This window comes from Belonocnema kinseyi, chromosome 9, assembly GCF_010883055.1.
Source record: "Belonocnema kinseyi isolate 2016_QV_RU_SX_M_011 chromosome 9, B_treatae_v1, whole genome shotgun sequence".
NCBI lineage: Eukaryota > Metazoa > Arthropoda > Insecta > Hymenoptera > Cynipidae > Belonocnema > Belonocnema kinseyi.
Window position 1 is genome coordinate 41227067 of NC_046665.1, and position 16668 is coordinate 41243734.

Below are 16668 nucleotides of genomic sequence, written 5' to 3' on the forward strand. Positions count from 1 at the left end.
CCAGGCTGCTTAAAAGTATCAAAACCCAAAACATTGACTATAAAAAATATGATTTTTTTCCTCATCATCTAGCAAGTCCTTTGAAACCCTGGTCTCCTCTGGTTGAATTATTTCCTTCATGAATAAAACAATTATGGTGCGGGAGATAAATGTAAAGTAAATTTTAAGGGGATGTGAAGTTACCTTCTCTAGTAACTATGACACTAACGAGACACGTTTAAAATAGTAGATTATCGAACAGTTATATGATAAATAGGCATATAGTATTTTTGCTAAAATGAATACTTACATTAGGGTACTGTTTCGCAATATTTTTTGTTTCACAAGGGTCGTTTATAATATCAAAAAGACACTCTGTCTCATTACAAGTAATAAACGTATTTCGGATCGGATAAGAGTAATACGTGCTATTTGAAAAGCACTGGACAGTTGCTTGCAGTCTCAAACTAACCATCGCGCTCGGTTGGGTGACCGGTCCTCCAAGATGAGCTGAAATGCTTCCAGAAACAGCACTTTTCATCACTTTTGTTGTATTATAATTTGGGACTTCTCTATTTCGTCCAGATTCTCCATGAAAACCATCATAATATCCTCGTTTCAATGAACCTATTTAAAATAATTACAAAACTTAACTTTAAATTCACTTTAAATCCAAAAATAAGCTTGAAAAGAATCTAGCAGTGAATGCAAATTGAATGCAAATTATGATTTTTTTTAAGTGGATGACAAAATACCACATCTTAAATCATTATAATCTTGAATGAACAATTATAGATTTAACTTTTTTTATCTGACTTAGATTTTTCTCTTGAAAGTTCTCATGTTTAACCATATGGCTATTTTCCTCGATTTTATCAACTATTATGAAGAGCTGAGGTTCGATAACTAGTGAGGATCCTTATGATACCAGATTCTTTTGATTATTTGAATTACCTCTGACGAGTTTAAATCGATTATTTATCGCCGCCTCAGTTTTTGTAACTTCGTCGATATTCAGTACAATAGATTCTCTGGCATATCCACGACCTTCACTGAGAACTGGCCATTGATCAACTCCATCAATTTCTCCCAGCTCCTTCAAATTACCACCTGCTGCCGAATAAAGAGTTGGCAACCAATCTGTTATGTGAATTAATTGTTCTGAGACAACAGCCATTTTTTGCAATCTTGGTGACCAGAGAGCTGCCACACCCCTCACTCCACCTTCGTATAATGTGTATTTTGTCTATAATGAAAAATTAGTAGAGATATTGATAAGATTAATTTAGAAACTTTGATCTAAGCTTCACAATTTATTATATGTTAACCCATTAACGACCAAAGCTATCAATTTTATAACATGAGTTTGACCGCAACATTTATAGGTATAACAAAATTCCATCATCGTTGTTTTTCTCAAAAACTTCGAAGTTTAAAAAAAAGTTCCATAGATTAAAAATGTCTAATTCTACTAATTCTAAGACATTTTTATTTTTGGAAAATTTGTACCAGAGCCTATAGATTTTGGGATATAAATGATCAAACTTCATGCGAAAAGAATTCGCATCAAGTTTGATCAATTATTTTCCAAAATATATAGGCTCCAGTACAAATTTTTCAGAAATAAAAATGTTTTAGAATTAGTAAAAGAATGTTCTTAAATTTTTCAGATTTAGACAATTTTTTTAATTTTTGATTTTTTGAAAAATTAAAAATTTATTCTGAAAAATCTAAAAAAAAATGCATAGTGTTTTATGGTTAATTTTAAGACATTTTTATTCCATTGAACATTTTTTTAAACTTTCAAATTTTTGAGAAAAACAAAGATGATGGAAAAACCAGTTTTTGGAACATTTTTGCATTTTATCCGCCATTTTGGAAGAAAAAACATATATATAAAAAATTTTTGTTAAAATTCAAGAATTTTGTACACTAATGGTTGAAGAAATTTTAAGATATAAAAGCATTTTATGTCTGAAAAAAATTATAAAAATAAAATATTAAACATTTTTCACTATTTTTGTATACGAAAAACCGCCATATTTAATTCTGAAGTCGAAATATTTTAATTTTGACCATGAATTCGAATTTAGCTCACCTAAGAACATAAGGAACAGTACTTTTGATCTATTTACTGTTTTGTTATACCCATAAATTTGGCGTTCAAACTCATTTTATAAAATTGATAGCTTTGGTCGTTAATAGGTTAAGAGAGAAACATTTATTAAATAAAATTTAGAATTTCAAATTTTTTACTTACCCCTCTTAGAGGATAATTTGATCCCCAGTTTCGGAATTCACCTATGGAGGCAGCACCATTGTCAGTGAGGAATAAAATCACAGAGTCCTTCAACATTCCTTTATCTCCCAACGAAGCAACGACTCTACCAAGTGAATCGTCCAAACGAGAAACCATCACTGGATAACAAAGTTTATACAAAATTACAGCTGCTTTACCATGGCGATTTTAATTCTTTTAAAAACTTATAAATTGGCAATTTCCAAATGAGACACATGAACAATTGTATCGCTTAAAATTGTAAGCCATTAGAAATTAACCATTTTTATTTTAAGGGCATCAAATATAACCTTTTTAAATTGTATAGTTTTAAACTGAGTGTTTTCCAAATAAAAACAATAAAAATGGAACAATTGTACATTTGCGGCAATCATAATTCGGCAGACTGCAAAAGAAGCACCGAAAATGTCAAATTGTACAAGATTGCTTGATTGAAATTTTAAAATTGTCACATTATCTAATTTGAAAGTTTTTAATTTCATTATTTAAATAATAATAATATCGATATGAATATACGGCCTAGGCTCCTAATCGGAAGTTGTACTATTTCGAAAAATGTAATCTTTATGTCGCACAGTTATAAATTCTTCATTTAAAAATTGTACAATTTTAAAATTCAATTTTAATCTCTTCTATTTTAACGTCATGAATTTTTAAGCGGTTATTTAAAAGTTGGATAATATTTAGTTATTAAAATTGTCTGATTTGAATTGAATTTTCGGTATAAAATTGTCTGATTTATATAGTTAAAATTATAATTATTACATTTTTTAGTATATTGAATATAACATTATCTAATTCATAAAGTACGCGTCAGTTTATTGTGACCTCATGGATTTTCCGATTTTTTTCGATTATGCACGTTTTTTTCAAGTATTTTTTTCGAATAGTTAAAGTATCATTGAGGATTTGTAGTAGATAGCAGAGTAGATAAACGTTTATTTTTCGGCCTCCTGGCCTTAAAAATTTGACTTGCTTACACTTCCATTTTTTAACAGAATTTTCTTACAACTACGTCTTACAAAGTACTATCCATCCACACCTTATAACTAATCCGCTCGCTCCTATAGCCTAACCTTCCTCGCTGCGCCTCGCCTCGCATGCATTTCGCTCTTTTGTCGCTATGCCTCGCATTACCAGCCTCTGTCTCCGCGGGTAACACGTAATAATTAACTACTATTTACAATATTTACATTTCTTTGACATCTGCTTCCTCTCTTATTTACAATCTTTCCTTCTCCATTCCTCTTCCTCCTTCCTTCTTTTCTTCTTTACCTTACCCAAGATCCCCTTCACCCATGCGACTGCCCGTTTGTCACCCCTTTCATGCAACAATACCTCCATGCATATCCCCCTCCTTTCCACCTCTTCACATTCCTCCAACCAATACTCCAATTTTGCATACTTCTTCTTCCCGCAGAATCCACACATTCTCTTCTCTTTAGAAAGCCAAAACCTATTATAATTCTCCTCATGAGCGTAATTCCTCTATAATTTTCCTGCCTCTCCCTATTCCCCTTCTTATACAGTGGTACGATCAACCCCTCTCTCCACCTTTTTGCTAATCGCTCCCCTCTCCATACTTTTTTCACTACCCCCTTCAGCCTCTGCCTTACCTCTTGTGTGCCAAACAGCCACGCTTCGTTCTCTACCCCGTCAATCCCTGCTGCCTTCGATTTTTTTCAACTTCCCTATCTGCTTCTCTATCTCCTCGTCGTTCAGCTCCTCTTCAACTACCTCTCTGTTTCTGCTAATTCCCTCATCTCTTTTTCGAGTATCTAACCCCTGGAATCCTTAAAAAATTTCCTCCATTCGTCGTTACCTATCTTCTCACTTATCCCCACTTCTTTTTCAGCTTTCTCTTCATCATTTTACATTCTCTATCCCACCATGGCTTTACCATTCCTTTCTTTTTTTCCTAAATACCTTCTTTTGCACACAACCTTTCACTTTCTCATGTAGATCCTCCCATATCTCGTTGACGGACACCCCCTCAAAGCTTACATTGCCCAACTGCTCCTGATACTTCTCTATCGCCTCTCTTGTCCATGACATTTTCTTCCCTAACAACCCTTCTTCCCGACCCTGCCTTTCGCCCGCCTGCCCCTGTATACAAAACTCAATGGCTGATGATCTGATTCCACACTTCCTTCCACTGCGAATTTCTCTATCTCCTCAAACCCTTGCATATTCATAATCACGTAGTCTATCACCGATACACCCCTCTTACTCACATACGCGTATTCTCCCTCTTCGTCCCCTTTTATTATACCATTCGCCACCGACCACCCTCTATCCTCCATCCAGTCTCTTAGAATCTCTCCCTCTTTATTTATCATTCTATCCTTCGATTTTCTTTCAAAGCTCTCCCCTTCCTGGTACAGGCCCCCTTTCCGCCCAATTCTCGCATTAAAGTCTCCCCCCATTACCACCATACACTTATCTCTCTCTCTCTCTCCTAGTAAGTTTTCTACCCTTCCTTTAATGCTTTCCATTCCATCCTTATTGTACACAGTCACAAACTTATACATCACCCCTCCTATCTTTACAGCCCTCATTTTCACGCACTCTTCTCTCCCTCTCCATGAACTTCTTCCTCTTATACATCCCTAACCCCTGTTATAATTCCCCCACTAGCCCTTCCTTTCCTTTTTACTTTCAATGCCTCCTGTAGCCTCTACCTATACTCCTTGACAACTTTCGCTCTACTCTATCCCATTCATTTGTCTCCACCCACGTCTCTACCAGTCCAATCACATCAAATTCCTGAATATACCTCCAGAAATCCTCATCTTTCTTCTTTACACCTGCTACGTTCCAGTACAACACCTTTAACATTCCTCCACCTTGCTTCACACCTACCCCCCTACTTCCCCCGAAACAAATTCCCCTGCACTTCCTTCAACACCTCCTCCTCGTCCCATACCCACATTTTCTTGTCTATTTTTATTTTCCGATACCCTACCTTCACTGGTCTCCCTTCGCTCCTCTCCTTCCTAGCCCTGTCATTTGAACATCCCTCTCCTTCCTCATCAAATCTTGATCGATGAAAACCTCATTGTCATTTATCCTATTTTTGCTACGCATTACCACCAATTTCTCTTCCCAGCTCTCCAATTCCACCACCGCCACTTCATTAACCTTTCTCCCCTCCATCCTAACTTTCCCTACCTTGCCTTTAACCAACCCTATGCTCTGTAGCAGCGCTTCCACCCCGTCCCTTTCTTCCCTGCTCTTGAGCTTCAATTCTCTTATCACTATATTATTTCTTCTGTCTGCCTTCTCTTTTCTCTCCATTCTCAACTCCATTGCCCTTATCTTTTCCCTATCCGCTCTCTCATCCTTTTCATTTCTACGCTCTCCAACTTTTTCTTCTATCATGATCTCCACTTTCTCCCAAATACCTTGCTTCTCACCCTCCCCCCTGTCCACTGCTTCCATTCCCGACCTGCCCTCCACCTTCTCCACTATTTTTTCCGCCCCTTCCTTCCACATCCTAATATCTTCTTCCATCTCCTTTATTTTATCCTCTTTTTCCTTCCTTATGGACATCAATTCCCTCTGCAAACCTTCTACTTTTCCCCTCAGCTCTTTTACTTCCTTTCCCTATCTCTCATCTCTTACTCTCAGGTCCTCCCTCATACTTTCCATCTGCTCCATAGCCCCCCTTACGTACTCCCTTAAACCTCTGATCTCGCCTATCAGCTCCCCGATAGCCTCCTACTCCGTCTGCCCCTCCATTGGGGGGGGGGCTGCATGTTCGTACGCTTTTTTTAAAGGGTCTCTCTAGCGCGCTTTTCTTCGGACTTTCTTTGCTTTCTCTTTTCCTCTTCAAGAGATCCTCACCCTCACTTGCACTGGACGCTCTCTCCATTGCCTGATCGCTTCTTCCGCTCCGATTCTTCCCCCTCCCTGACGCGCCACTTGACGCCGGGCCACGCATGACTGGCCGTCGTGTCCCTCTGGAAATTTCCTCCCCGCCTACTTCACCACCAGCACTGCGAGTACTTTTGCTACCCACCTCCCGCGCGTCCGTCGGTAACTGTAACCTATCCATACACAAAAGTACTCACTACCGCCCACAGATGACTCTTAAGTCTGTTGCCGCTTACCCCCCTAAAATTTCAGTCTCTTTGCCCTATTTCACCTCTCATATCCCCTTTAGCCACCCTTTTCTCACCCCTAACATCCCTTATCCCTACAAGAACCACCCTTGCCCGCAATGAAGGCCCAAAAACCTAAACACAAAACTACCCCGCTCCCTTGCAAACCTAACCTCACTTTCCCTATTTAGCCAAATCCCACCCCCAACTGCAATGTCACCCCCAACTGTCACTGCACACTTTCTCACTACCGCCACCAACATGCAAGTCTCCCACTGAGGATTTGTAAATATTTCATTCTTATTTTGTATTGTTTCAACATTACACGAAAAAAATGTAAATATGATTGTTATGAAGTGTGTTCTATTACATTACAGATTATTAACACTCGTTAAAATATATTACTACGTATAGATAATATTAGAGTCGAAATAAGATGTGTCGTGCAATGACAAATATTCGAGGCACATAGAGACGTTCGTATTAGCACATAACGTTGAGTCTGCGAGCCTTTTGGGACTCTGTACCAGAAAGCTACCACTAATATCACGCAAGCGCAGTAGTGCTACATTACCGCCGACAGTTCGCGAGTTCGCGCCATTCTTCACTGCACCTGTAAACAGCGTATTTTTGTTTCCAATAGTGTGATTTATATTTGGATTATAATCAAATTCCTACCTAAAATCTTTCATCTTTAATTTCTACTAAAAGCCACTTTTATAAATGTTATAACTGTTACAGTGCGATACCTCCACATTAAATCTTTATTTTCCTGGAACAGAATAAGTTTTTTCTATTAAATCTTGTTTATTCGTATTTAGCCTCCTCATTTTTCGAGAGCAAGTTTTGATTATGTTTTAAAATTGAAGAATACATTTTTACTTGCTGTTTAAAAACGATATTCAAAACCCATGAAATTTGAACTGCCAAATACTTGAATTATTGACTTGGAATTAATTAACTTCTTCTTGTTAAACTCATATCATTTTCTCCCAATTGAGACAATTAATTTATTATACACTATTTTCTGTTTAAACTGAAAATGGCACTTTTAACCGCGATTATTCACCGAGCCTGTTGCAATTTTAGGCTTCTGTCTCATTAAGATTTTAAACTTCCACAATTTATTTCTCGGAACTGAATAATTTTATTTAATCATACTTTTTTGGCCTTCATTCAAAAATACTTCGCCTGGGGAGTAACTTTTGTTTTTATCTTAATAGGTTAATTTCGATTTTACGGAATATTATTTCGCCCTCTTGAAAAATTTCGTTTTTGTTTTTTATCTAATTGTGTATGTTGCAAGCCTTGATATATTGTTCCAGGATTAAAATTTAAATACGAAATAAAAACCGTTTACTTCACTTGCCTATGATTAAAATTTATCATACTATTATGCTATTTATTATATCACAGAATGTGCTGCCCGAGCAAAGCGAGGGCTGCTTTCACACGAGTGGCGATCGTTGTGTTACATTTCTAGTAATGCATATTATTTTTCATAACAAATCTATTGAAAATTCGAGTTAAGGTACCAGTATACCCTACCTACCTACGTGTCTACCCTAGAATGTTTCCACCCTAGGGATGTAAACACTGTGTTGCAGCCCGCTCTACACGTACCGAAACTCGAAGACAAAATGTTTTAACCCTAAGTATGCATCAGCGTAAAATCTTGGCTGAGATTTTATCCACCGAATTTAAGCGATACATTGGCATAATGATTAAATCGTCCGATATAGGCTTATGTTTTAGGTTGTTAAGGTAGGGTTCAAATCCCCATAGGGTGCGATTTTTTAAGGCGTTTCAGCGTTCGAATATGTTTGTAAGTGACCGTGCGTGCAATTACATAATTTCAAAAATAAATTGAGTGCAGTTATTATAAGTAAAATATATTTTTTTGCTAATTTATCATTATATTACATCGTCTATTTCCAGATGCATTAATGGAATATCCAACGACGATTCTGTAACGCGTGGTTTACATTTTGAAACGTAAAAAGAATTTCTAATTACTTTTGTTACTTTCCTTATAACTCGATCTTCCTTTCGTTGCTGTACTCTACCTCCGACTCTACACGCGTTCTTACACTAAGTCCCTCACGGTCGAACCTTTCATTACCCTAGCGACAAGCGTTTAGACTGAATTATTTCATTCCTATTCTTAATATTTGTATATCAACCTTTGTGAAATGACCCAAAGTGAAAATTAATTCCCTTACTTTTCTTAGACTGAATCACCTATTTCTAAGAATGATACCCAGGTTTTCAAACTAGATTTCTCTTCGCGTACGTACGTTTTTTTCAGCCAAAATTCTCATTTACTTTATTTGGAGCTGTATCCTTTAAGGTTTAACTGTAAAAAAATATAAATTCGCGATTGTAAAATTTTTAGCGCTTAAATTCAGATTGATTAAAAATCCTGCAACTTTTAATTCAAAGTTCTTTTATTTGACACTCTTCAAATAACACATTATTTAATATTGTACGCTTTAAACTTAAAATTGCTACTAAAAAGCTTTCAATGGAAAATAAATTTGCTGAAACCTATAGATAATCAGGCAATAACAAAATTTCACCATTACAGGCTTCCAATTTAAATCGATTAACAATTATATAGACTTCATTTGGATATTGTCCAATCTTTAATATTTTAGTCTGAAAATATTTAATTTCCAACCATTTAAAAGAAGAAAATTTCAAATTGAATAGTTCTATTGAAAAGCATTAAATTATATATGCTTACAAGTTATACCTTTGAAATGAAGAATAAAAGTAACTAGAAAAAACCAATCAAAGTACAAGAAAGGGTTTCGGAGACTTTTTTAACGCACTATTTATAAAAATATTTGCATTTTGCATGCTTATTTAACATTAATACTGTGAAAATATTATTATTTTAATAGATTGACAATGAAACCGAAAATACACCAAATTTTTTTTATTTCTGTCATTACTCCCGAATCTGAAATCTCAACCTTACAGCTCTAAAGTTCTCGTCTCGTTATACTATCGGGGATCAACGAATTTATATGATAAGGTCAACTAAGGAGTTTGTAGGAGAAGTGATAGATTTTAGATAAGTCTAGAAGTTATGTGTTGCTTCTTCAATCAACATACTCGTCCCATAACACCGCTCCGGCAGGGGTCGCCAATGAATCTCTATAGAAATTATTACTGGTAGAAACATTCACAGTTGTGAAAAAAAATGTTAAATTTCACATAATTTCGTGAATTGAATACATGTGACTTTTCAAATCATTGGATAGGGTTTAGATACTAAAATTTAGACAAATATGTGGTCAAAAAAGAAATTCATGTATCATTTTAGGTTCTCAAGTGTGACCTTGAAGATGACCTTGACGTTGACCTTCAAGGTTATTTCAAAGTAAGCTTTTATTTTTCAAATGGAACCCCCTTTTTTGACACCACTAATTGAAAAAACCACAATTTTACGTTCAGATATGCATCAAGGTCATGTGACCCGATGACCTTCGACTTCATTCCAGAGTCGTATAAACTCAAGTAAGGTCCAGAAGGCTGATTAGCGAAAATATGCTCTTTCGTGAGAAATCTTTCAGAAAAAAGTTTCAGGGTTTTGGACGAGGACCTGAAACTTTTGCCTGAAACATTTTCACGAAAACGCATATTTTCGCTGCTCAGCAAGGTTTAGACTTTGTTTGAGTTTAAACGACACTGGAATGACCTCGAAGGTCATCGGGCAACATGACCTTGATGCATATCTGAACGCCAAGGTCAGCTTCAAGGATACCATTCATATCATCGTTCAAAACCCTGAAACTTCTGTCTGAAACATTTATCTTGAAAACGCATATTTTCTCTGATATGGGGGGGGGGGGTCCGATACGTTTTGATGACCCCGAAAACAAAAGGAAAAAAAGCGAGAAATTAACTACAATTATGAATATAATTAAGAAATAGAAACCTACTTGCAAATTTTCTGCGGTTAGGTTCGCGAATATGGGCGAATTCCTTGTTGTGAAAATTGTCCAATAGAACTTCCAGAGGAGCATGCACGGCTAAATGCGAAATCTGAAGGTATAAAGGTCGTTGTGGATCGTGATGGTCAATAATTCTGAGAGCTTCCTCAGTAAAAAGGTCAGTGGCGTATTGACCCTGCATTCCATGACCTGGTACGTCCCCTCGATGCAGATCCAAACCACTCATATTCTTTTAAAAAATTATTTTAATTTTTAGGCCATGTATAACTTACCCGATGCCTAACTTATCTATATTTTTCGCAATAACTTACGTCCAGACGAAATGAGATATCAAGTTTAAAAATGCAAAATGAAAGAATAGGCACTAGGGAACGTTTTTATGGTTCAAATATTTGTAATTAAAAACGAAATTCCGAAACTAACTTTTTTTTTAATGCTTAATATAGATAATCATACAAGATTTCAGAAGTGCCTTTCATTTACCATTTTATTTTATTTCATTTCATTTATCAGATAACTTTTTGTGCGGAATGTGAGCTAATGTGAAAACTGTGCAGCATTGTAAATTAAATGTAAAAACTGAGATACTAACCCCTTGCGAATATCTGTAATCATAATAACTAATGTAGCTATTATAATATCCCAAAAATGAATCAAATCCTCTATGTAAAGGTGTGTGTTGGGGTGTATGGTAGCCCACATGCCATTTTCCTATAAGTCTTGTCACATATCCTAATCCTCGTAAATGCTCAGGTAAAATTTGGATATTTAGTGGAATTCCTCTAGGTTCTCCGCCCTTAATCCCGCCACCCTGCATACCTAAGTATTTGACCATTTTTTATCATTTTTGATTAATCATTGGTTAATACGTAATAAGAAGTATTTATTATTTTTGTGTTCACATTTCAGTATTAAAAATGCGAAAAAGGATGGTATGAATTACTCAGTTTTGAAGGCCTCAGGTTTAAAACTATGGAGTATACAGTAAGGACGTTTACTGTGTAGTCATAGGGAATATAATGATATAACTTTAGCATACATTGCAACCCGTCGTGCATCTGTGTAATTCAAAAAAGTAGTAAATGGCGATTTTAATTCGGTTTTTAAATCCCCCGTGCTCGAGATCTTGCGCTTATTGGCCAAAAGCTTCAAGCCTCAGATGATGTGCGCAAAAGACGTACAACCTAATTCTGAAAGAAGGTTAGGTACCCCAGGATTCACCACGCATTTCAGATAAATAATGAGGTACGAATTAAAAACAATGTAACACAATATTGGAATGTGTTCACAAAAATTCTCGGGGAGGGGTTTCATTGGGAAATTTTTCTTAAATCTTTGTTTGCGAAATCTTTTTTATTCGTTGAAATCATTGAATTATTTGAAATCTTTGTGAAAATGTCATGAAATATTTAAAATCTCATATATACGCCTTTATAAAATGTTCAAAATCCTTTTAAATATTTGTAAATCTTTGAAACATTTTGAAATCTTTAGTAATGTTTTGTAATATGGTATATACTCAAAAAATCGAGTGGCGAAACTCTTGAATATTCCATTATATAGTCATGAGGCGAAGTTAATATTGAAGATTCCAGCTAATCATTTTTATCATTTCTAAGTCAAATATCACAAAAGATGTATACTTTAACATTCTATAGTAGCGGAAACGAAATTTTCAAGGTCGCTGGACACCCAGCTTATAAGAATAATTCGCCACTTCTTACCTCTCATCTTTTGAATCTCAGATTCATCGTTACAATTTTTATAATCGTACGGATTACAATTTTCGTTGCAGTTAGTCAAAAGCGTTTGATTTCCATATTTAATTCAATAAGTAAAACAACAGATTGTATCACCAATTAATTACGTACAACCTGCAGATATTCACTTTAATTAATTAAGTTCAAAGTACAAAACGATTTTGACACTTGTCGAACGTCAAATATCACTCACGTACCGTTACCTTAGTAAAATCAACTCTAATTTTTAAGAAAGTACTTAATGCACGTCCCGAATGTATTTGTGAAGAATTTTAATGTTGTGTTACATTTTTGTTTAATTCGTAACTAATTATTTATTTGAAATACGCGGTGAATCCTAGGGAACATAACCTTTTCTCAGAATCAGGTTATACCTATAATTTGCGCACGTCTTCTGAGTCTTAAAGCCTTTGACCAATGAGCGCAAGATTTTGAGCGCGGGAGATTTCGAAAATGAATTAAAATCGCCTATATAGTACTTTTTTGCATTACACAAATGCAAGACGGGTTGCATTTTATGCTAGAATTTATATCATTATATTCCCTATGACTACATAGTAAATGTCCTTACTGTATATACAGGGTAGATACGCTGGGCCTTACATACATGGCGCACTTGATTGCTACCCGAATTGCACAACAGCAGGGAAGAAGCCATTGTACAGGGTCACGTTCATATTTTGCGCCTTTAAAGTTGCATTCGGATCGGCCATTCGGTCAAGTCCGTGCATCTTCGGATCAAGTTTATCATAGTTTCCACGGCTGCGTTCGAAACTTCAAATGGATACAAGTGTCCAAAAATATAGGTTATGTTATGTAGTAATTACAAATAATAAAAGTGTTTCATTAATAATGAAGCGAGACTTGTGGACTGAGCAGTAAACATCAATTTTCTTCTGTGCCAATAACATTATGGAATGGCTGCTGAGTGACAAATACTATAAATTGGCAATAATATTGTGCGCTTTTAGTCGGTTTTTTTAAATAAAGTGAATAAAATATTACATGCAAAAAATTTTTATTGACATTAGTTACAATTACTTACAGCTATTTCCGTAAAAAGGTAAATCCGACCATAACCTCGAAATAATGACAGATCGGCCCGGCATGTTTATTATACTTTCGATTGATTATTCTTTACCAAAGAAATTTTTTGTGGTTTTGTATGTTTATAACTGACAGTTTCGGCAGTAATAATTTAAACAATAATTACTTAATAATAATTTAACAATCATTACTTATTAATAACTTTAATAAGTAACACATTATTTCTGAAATTAATAACTGATTTCCATTGTTTTTTTCCACAGATCGATCATAGATAAATTCACGTCAGGAAATGCAGATGGATTTGGTGCATTTCAGCTGGTTCATTTCAATGAACATTATTAGAAACCCCGTTATCTCTAGACTTTATTCCAAGACTGGGGATTGATCAGCCTAAAATTAATTCTGAGTCATTCTGATGATATAGGTGTATCAAAAAGATATCTCTAGGTAATTTAACTTGCCTGAATTTTAATTATTAAAATATATAGGGATTTTTTTGTAATTTAGACAATGTTTCCCTGGACTTCATCTCCAAATTTGGTTTGATCAACGACTAAAATAAATTAGTCACTCGTTAGTGATAAGATTGTATTAGAAATAAATCTCGATATACTATACTATTTCAGGCCGAGTATATTTGAATTACACTAAAAGATTTTTATTTTCTGATAAGGTACCAGTAATGTATGAATTTAATATTTAGACCTGCTGAAAAAATTGAAATAAAAATTCAGGCTCAAAATCTCGCTTCTGCATTTATTTCTGCTACGCTCCTATTATCAACGATTTTCTCATTTATTTTAGTGGTTGATCAAACCAAATTTTGGAATGTGGTCCAGAAAAAACATTTTATAAAATAATAAAATCCCAAAAGACTTTAATAATTAAAATTCAGGCAAGTTAAATTGCTTCGAGATATCTTTTTGATATACCTATACCATCAGATTGAATTATAATTAATTTTAGGGGATGATGAAATACCAGTTTGGAAATCAGATCCAGAGATAGCGATTTCAAAAATAGAATAATTTCTAAACAAAAATGGAATAACAATTCTGGGCTAAATTATCTTGTCTAGATAAATTTTTTAAACAATCCTATCACCAACGAGTCTCTAATTTATTTTAGTGGCTGATCAAACTAAATTTTGAGATGAAGTCCAGGGAAAACGTTGTCTAAATTACGAAAAAAAAACTAAATGTTTTATTAATTAAAACTCATGCAAATTAAATTGCCTCGAGATATCTTTTTTATAAAGCGTTAAACGCAATTGACTTTTCACCCACTAAAAGCGCACAATATTATTACCAATTTATAGTATTTGTCACTCAGCAGCCATTCCATAATGTTATTGGCACAGAAGAAAATTCATGTTTACTGCTCAGTCCATAAGTCTCGCTTCATTATTAATGAAACACTTTTATTATTTGTAATTACTACATAACTTAACCTATATTTTTGGACACTTGTATCCATTTGAAGTTTCGAACGCAACCGTGGAAACTATGATAAACTTGATTCGAAGATGCACGGACTTGACCGAATGGCCGATCCGAATGCAACTTTAAAGGCGCAAAATATGAAAGTGACCCTGTACAATGGCTTCTTCCCTGCTGTTGTTCAATTCGGGTAGCAATCAAGTGCGCCATGTATGTAAGCCCCAGCGTGTCCACCCTGTATAATTACAGTACAACTTGAAATTTTTTAAGCATTAAATTCTTAACACTAAATCTTAAGGTGTTAAATGATCCAAAAGTAGATTAACGCATTAGGCAATAGAGAACAAATTAACGTCAAAGTTAAAATTCTTCCATTTTTAGTTATTTTCCTGACGGTTTCTAATTTTAAATTGTTCAATTACGAATGCTAAAATTCAAACTTTTCCATTATTTCCATACGTTTTAAATTTGAAGCAGACCAATTTAAAATGATTTAATCGAAAAATCCTTCATTCAGGACAATTTCAACATTTTTATAATTTAACAATGGACGACATAGTATAAAAAATCAAATTCAACAAACCCATTCGCAGAGGATATTTTCCAGTAAAAAATGCTGCTCTCGAGGGAGTGCAAGATGGAAGCACATAGTGTCTGTTTAAAATTATTCCATTGTACGCTAAAGCATCGATATTTGGTGTTGGAATTTGGTTTGATCCGTGAAAACCAACATCGTTCCATCCCTAACAAAAATGTTTTCGTAATTAATTTTTAATTATTTTATTCATCGAAAATCTAGGCAGAAAATAATATTTTCGCATACAAATTTATATAATCTTCATTAAATTATTTTCTATGCATTTGTGTAATTTAAATGTACTCTTCGGTACCAGCTTACTCAAGCGGTCCAACATATTTTTGTTACATAAGCTAACTGGCTTGAAATCCCCTCCAGAGTGATTGTTTTATAAATATAAATTTCAGGTTTCAGCGTTGTATATAAAAAATTATAAGAAGAAAATTGTTAATTTATGCATCTTCAGTTACGTTCCTGAATTTAAAAGCTCCTAAGATTTTATTTTTTAGTTAAACTGTTATGAATGAAATTTGTTAGACACCGTTTTTAGTAGTGTATATAACAATAGAATGTTACAAATACAAAAATATTTTTGTGCAAGTTACACGTCACTTTGATTTAAACTGACGGAATTCTAAGTTTGACCTATATGCACCACTTTTTTTTAATGTGCACTTCACTAAATTAATCAAATTAGCTGTGAATTCTATGTCGGGTATTTGCACTTTGTTCGTATTTATAATGGTATTTTTCATGGTGCCCATTTGCTGAACACTTTGCTTCCTCGTTGTGATTAATTGACGAATATATCTGCTTCCTTATGAATGAAGCATTAATCATTTGAAATCTTGAAAGTTTTTTATATTTAACCCTAGACTGGTAAATATAGCTGGCTCATCCTCTAATGGTTAACTGTGGTAATACATTACCCAAACTTGTACCATGACACAATGCTTATTATTTGTAGTAGGACAACTTTAATATAATGCATTTTCTTCGATTTTTAATTTTAAAAAACAATGGTATTAATAATATTCTGTTAATTTTTTAAAACATTGTGAATAATTTGTTAAACATGAAAAAACGGGAAAATTCCGCAAAATTGACTTTTTATATAACATATAACGTAGATTATCAACAATATGACCGATTAAAACAAAATAAAACGGAATTCAACAGAAGAATAGTCACGCTTTAAGGGTATATATGCCACTTTTGCTTTTTCTTAAAAAACATCATTTTTCCAACATATGAAATAAAGGGAATTAGAGGAATCTGAGAAATAGCAAAAATATTTGGAAAATAACAAAAAAGTTGACTATTTATATTCGAATTTATTATAAATAACTCAAAATACTTTTAAATTCTCAAAAATGAGGAAATAATACTTAAATATGTAAAAGTGGGACGATGGTCGTGGGGGCTAAAGCGTAGGCTTTGGACCCACTCCTTCGGCTTGCGGGTTCGATTCCCGCCTCGCACTCTGGAAGAGTCTCGGT

At 34.4% G+C, this 16668-nt stretch overlaps 1 protein-coding gene across 2 annotated transcripts in view; it reads right to left on the reverse strand.

The window, feature by feature from the left end:
* LOC117179864 (arylsulfatase B-like) overlaps positions 1–16668 on the reverse strand; it is a 38627-nt gene that overhangs the window by 16883 nt on the left and 5076 nt on the right. For both annotated transcript variants that reach the window (XM_033372030.1, XM_033372031.1), the window contains exons 2-7: positions 15176–15335; positions 10936–11162; positions 10332–10572; positions 2240–2397; positions 934–1225; positions 290–606 (exon numbers count right to left, since the gene is read on the reverse strand). In XM_033372030.1, coding sequence (XP_033227921.1) covers positions 290–606; positions 934–1225; positions 2240–2397; positions 10332–10572; positions 10936–11162; positions 15176–15335 — 1395 coding nt within the window. The remainder of the gene's footprint in view (positions 1–289; positions 607–933; positions 1226–2239; positions 2398–10331; positions 10573–10935; positions 11163–15175; positions 15336–16668) is intronic.